Source organism: Camelus ferus, chromosome 29 (assembly GCF_009834535.1).
Source record: "Camelus ferus isolate YT-003-E chromosome 29, BCGSAC_Cfer_1.0, whole genome shotgun sequence".
NCBI classification, from domain to species: Eukaryota; Metazoa; Chordata; class Mammalia; order Artiodactyla; family Camelidae; genus Camelus; species Camelus ferus.
The window spans coordinates 8,881,508-8,883,727 of NC_045724.1; the positions used below are offsets into that span (position 1 = coordinate 8,881,508).

General features: G+C 40.5%; 1 protein-coding gene across 1 annotated transcript; it reads right to left on the reverse strand.

Moving 5' to 3' along the window:
- Nucleotides 1–340: 340 nt before the first annotated feature.
- On the reverse strand, nt 341–1,421 carry LOC102503764 (selenoprotein S). The gene has a single exon (XM_014560225.2). It carries the CDS (start codon nt 1,406–1,408, stop codon nt 842–844), a length of 567 nt encoding a protein of 188 aa, XP_014415711.2. The 5' UTR covers nt 1,409–1,421; the 3' UTR covers nt 341–841.
- Nucleotides 1,422–2,220: the final 799 nt, after the last annotated feature.

Sequence of the window (2,220 nt, forward strand, 5' to 3'; positions counted from 1 at the left end):
TAGTTTATTTCTTTGTGTGAGTTTTGGCAGATTGTGTCATTCAAGGAATTGGTCCACTTTACATAAGTCATGAAATTTGTGGGCATGGAGTTGCTCATACTATCCTTTATTATATCATTATTATAATTTTTTTAATGTCTATTGGATCTGTAGTGATGTCACCACTTTCATTTCTGATATTAGTAATGTAAATTCTCCCTCTTTTTTTTCTTCTTAGTTAGCTTGGCTAAAAGCTGATCAATTTTATTTATCTTTTCAAAAAATGCATTTTTTTGTTTAGTAGATTTTCTTTATTGATTTCCTATTTCCAATTTCATTGATTTCTGTTCTAATTTTTTTGTCTTTGCAATTTGTTTTTTAATATCTACAGTTTTTTACAATGTTCTGTACATGAAGAAAAATGTACAGAAACAACCCCATCAACTGTCTGCATCAGTAATCCTCGCTGGTGGGCTCACCATTTACAAGGAAGACATCATTCGACACAACCTGTCACAGATACTGTCCTGCCGGCATGGACCTCAGACGGGAAGGAAGGATTGTGGCCAGGTCTGTTTGTCAAGATCCCCAGTCACTTGGAGGCCTTTACTGACCCACCAGCAACGACCCAGGAAATCAACAAACTGGCTTCAGTGAGAGTGACCAACTGCAGCCACTGCCCAGGGCCACATCCATACCTCAGGAGGGCTTTGACCCTGAAAGATGCACGGTACAGCCAAGGCCAGAGAGAAAGCCCTGTCCGTTGGCTAGTCACTGTGAAAAGCGTGCATAAGGCAACTGAGTCAGGGGTGAAGGGTTCATCTTGCTATTATCAAAAGCGACACTAACAGGACTCTTAGCCTCATCCACCAGCTGACGGGCCTCTGCGTCCAGGTCTCCAGGAGCAGGCTCCCCCTCCTTCACCGGACAAAGGGTTGTAACCCCCTCCCCGCAAGGGCTTTCGGTCCGATTTCCGTTTCTGGACGACGGATGAAGCAGAAGGCCCAGGGCTGTCTTCTTCCTGAGGCTTTCTTGCATTTCCTTTGTAACTTTTTCCCTCTTGCATGCTGTCCCACATTTCAATCTTTTGTCTCCTTTTTTCCTCTTCGAGCTGTCTCAGCTTCTCCTTGTGCTTTTCCACTTGCGCGTTTAACTCCTCCTGCATTTTCAGCCGAGCAGCGGCCAAAGCCTCCTGTCGTTTAACGACGACATCAGGTTCCCCGGCGGCTGCGGCGCGGTCCAGCTGCCTCTGCCTTAGGGCCCTGAGCCGGGCGGAGAGCTTCTGAAACACGACGTAGAGAAGGATGCAGCTGAAGGCGATGTACCAGCCATAGGTGGCCAGCAGGGAGCCCACCGTGACGCGGAGGAAGCGCAGCCCGTCGGTCGCCAGGGCCGGCCGCGCGGACAGCTCGTCCCCGTCCGCCTCCATGGTCACAGCCGCTCGACCCCTGTTCTAATTTTTATTTCTTTTCTTCTGCTTACTTTGTAATTTGCTCTTCTTTTTCTTTTTCCTATGGTAGAAGTTTAGATTATTAACTTTAGACCTTTCTTATTTCAAATATATGTATTCATTGCTATTAATTTTCCTCTAAGCATTGCTTTTCTATGTCCCACAAATTTGTGTTGTCATTTTTATTTAGTTCAAAATATTTTAAAATTTTTCTTGAGATTTCTCTTTAATCTATGTGGTATTTAGAAGTTTGTCTTTACATCTCCAAATATTGGGGGATTTTCTGGCTAATTGTTTGTTATTTATTTTTGAAAGCACGTATTGTATGATATTTACTTTTTTAATATTGTCAATGTTAAAAATATGATTTATCTTATTGCATATTCCATGTTAGCTTAGAAAAAATAGATACTCTGCTATTGTTGGATGAAGTAGATTATAGATATCCATTAGATCAAGTTGATTAATAGTTTTATTTTAATTAGTATTACCATGGTATATCTTTCTTCATCCATTTAATCTATATGTGTTTTAATATTTAAAGTGGATTTCTTGTAAGCAACATACAGTTAGTTCTTAGGTTTTGATCCACTCTGACAATCTTTGTCTTTTAATTGGTGCATTGAAACCATTAAAGTTCAAAATGATTATTGGTATATTTGGATTACTAACTACTGTATTTTTTATTCTTTTCTATTTGTTGCCCCTGTTCTTTGTTTCTTTTTCTCTCCTCCATTTCCCCCTGTTTTTTGTGGTTTTAATTTAGCATTTTATATGATTGCACTTTCTCT

What these genes read in the sequence shown, in the direction of transcription:
- LOC102503764 (XM_014560225.2), bottom strand. Translation starts at nt 1,408, where the DNA reads ATGGAGGCGGACGGGGACGAGCTGTCCGCGCGGCCGGCCCTGGCGACC.